This window comes from Penaeus monodon, chromosome 30 (genome assembly GCF_015228065.2).
Source record: "Penaeus monodon isolate SGIC_2016 chromosome 30, NSTDA_Pmon_1, whole genome shotgun sequence".
Taxonomy (NCBI): domain Eukaryota; kingdom Metazoa; phylum Arthropoda; class Malacostraca; order Decapoda; family Penaeidae; genus Penaeus; species Penaeus monodon.
This window is the reverse complement of record NC_051415.1, coordinates 7,496,710-7,498,016: the sequence shown is the minus strand read 5'-3', so window position 1 is coordinate 7,498,016 and position 1,307 is coordinate 7,496,710. Positions and strand designations below refer to the sequence as shown.

Here is a 1,307-nt window from a genome sequence, read left to right as displayed (position 1 = left end):
CTAACCTGGTAAGAGCCACTGCAGTAGAAGTGAAGAGCAATTAGAAGTTGATAGACTGCTGGCAGTGGCCTACCACGGTTGTCTGAACGTTCAAGGTCTCCTTGAATCATGTTTAGCAAATGACAAAAGGACTCTTTGGAGAATCTGGAACCATAAAACATAAAAAATTGCGAGAGTTTATCCACAAACATTAATAAACTGACTCATTAAAATAGCTGATACACTGCATAGAGAAGCGGTAATATCTTCTGTAATTCAAGAAAAAGAACTTAATTCTAAGTTACCTGTATATGTCTTCAAATTCTTCATTAGTATACTTGGAGAGAGGATCCCCTGGGTCTTGAAGCTCAGTACTAAGCAAGAGCCACTGTCGATAGCGTCTCATACGTATTTCTCTGCGCAACATGTCAGTTGCTGGCCTCCGTGATATTTGCTATTGGAAGAGAAACATCAATTCCACACATCACCTTTTATTTACAAAATGTTACATACCTTCTTTATTTCTAATATGCAGTGAAAATTACAAAGAGGAAGTGTCTCATATTATACCTTAGTTTTTGTTACAATGCTTTATATGCTTAATTGATTATATTAAATATAATTCTGGATTTACAACTTTTCTAAATAAAAACAACTTATACCTGCAGATATAGACATACTGAGAGACCTATTTATCTGAAATAAATTGGTTCTGATAGATTCTAATGTGAATATAAGCATACCTGCATCAATGTGGAACAAAATAGACATAACTTTACCTTACATAACATGAGTCCCAGTGATGAGAATTTATTCAGACAACAATATGTCTATGATGGGAAGTGATGCTTAAAATATCGGTAAATGTTTAGAAGAAGCCTGTAGTGGCTGCCCTTTTGACACATTTACATTGGTTTGTTGTGAAAAAAAAATGTTGGCATCAAATGTTATGTAATGAACCACTATTAATGATATTTAATCAAATACTGAAACCCTGCTGATTATTCTACAATAAATGCTGAAACGCTGTTATTATCTTCATTAAGTGTAAGTCCTAAATTGTATGGCAATTTTACAAAAGCTAAATCGATTATGACTACTCCACTTAACCAGTCTTATTTACGAGAATTTCAGAAACATTCTTATTCCCTTTTTGTTCGCCGTGATAAATATCTTTGCACCTAATTATGTTTTCCCGGAGCGATCACTGCTGACAGGCTCTCTCTTCTTCTTTTTTCTTCTTTTACAGGGTTTTAGACTATTGCTGACAGGTTTGTTTCGTTCTTGTTGACATCTGTCAGGACTTGTTTATGCGCGGAATACGGACG

At 34.8% G+C, this 1,307-nt stretch overlaps 1 protein-coding gene across 1 annotated transcript in view; it reads right to left on the bottom strand.

Annotated features, from left to right (window-relative positions):
* Positions 1–1,277, bottom strand: part of LOC119592500 (putative nuclease HARBI1) — a 3,833-nt gene extending 2,556 nt beyond the window's left edge. The window contains exons 1-3 of the mRNA XM_037941348.1: positions 759–1,277; positions 285–433; positions 6–144 (exon numbers count right to left, since the gene is read on the bottom strand). Coding sequence (XP_037797276.1) covers positions 6–144; positions 285–433; positions 759–770 — 300 coding nt within the window. The 5' untranslated portion in view covers positions 771–1,277. The remainder of the gene's footprint in view (positions 1–5; positions 145–284; positions 434–758) is intronic.
* Positions 1,278–1,307: the final 30 nt, after the last annotated feature.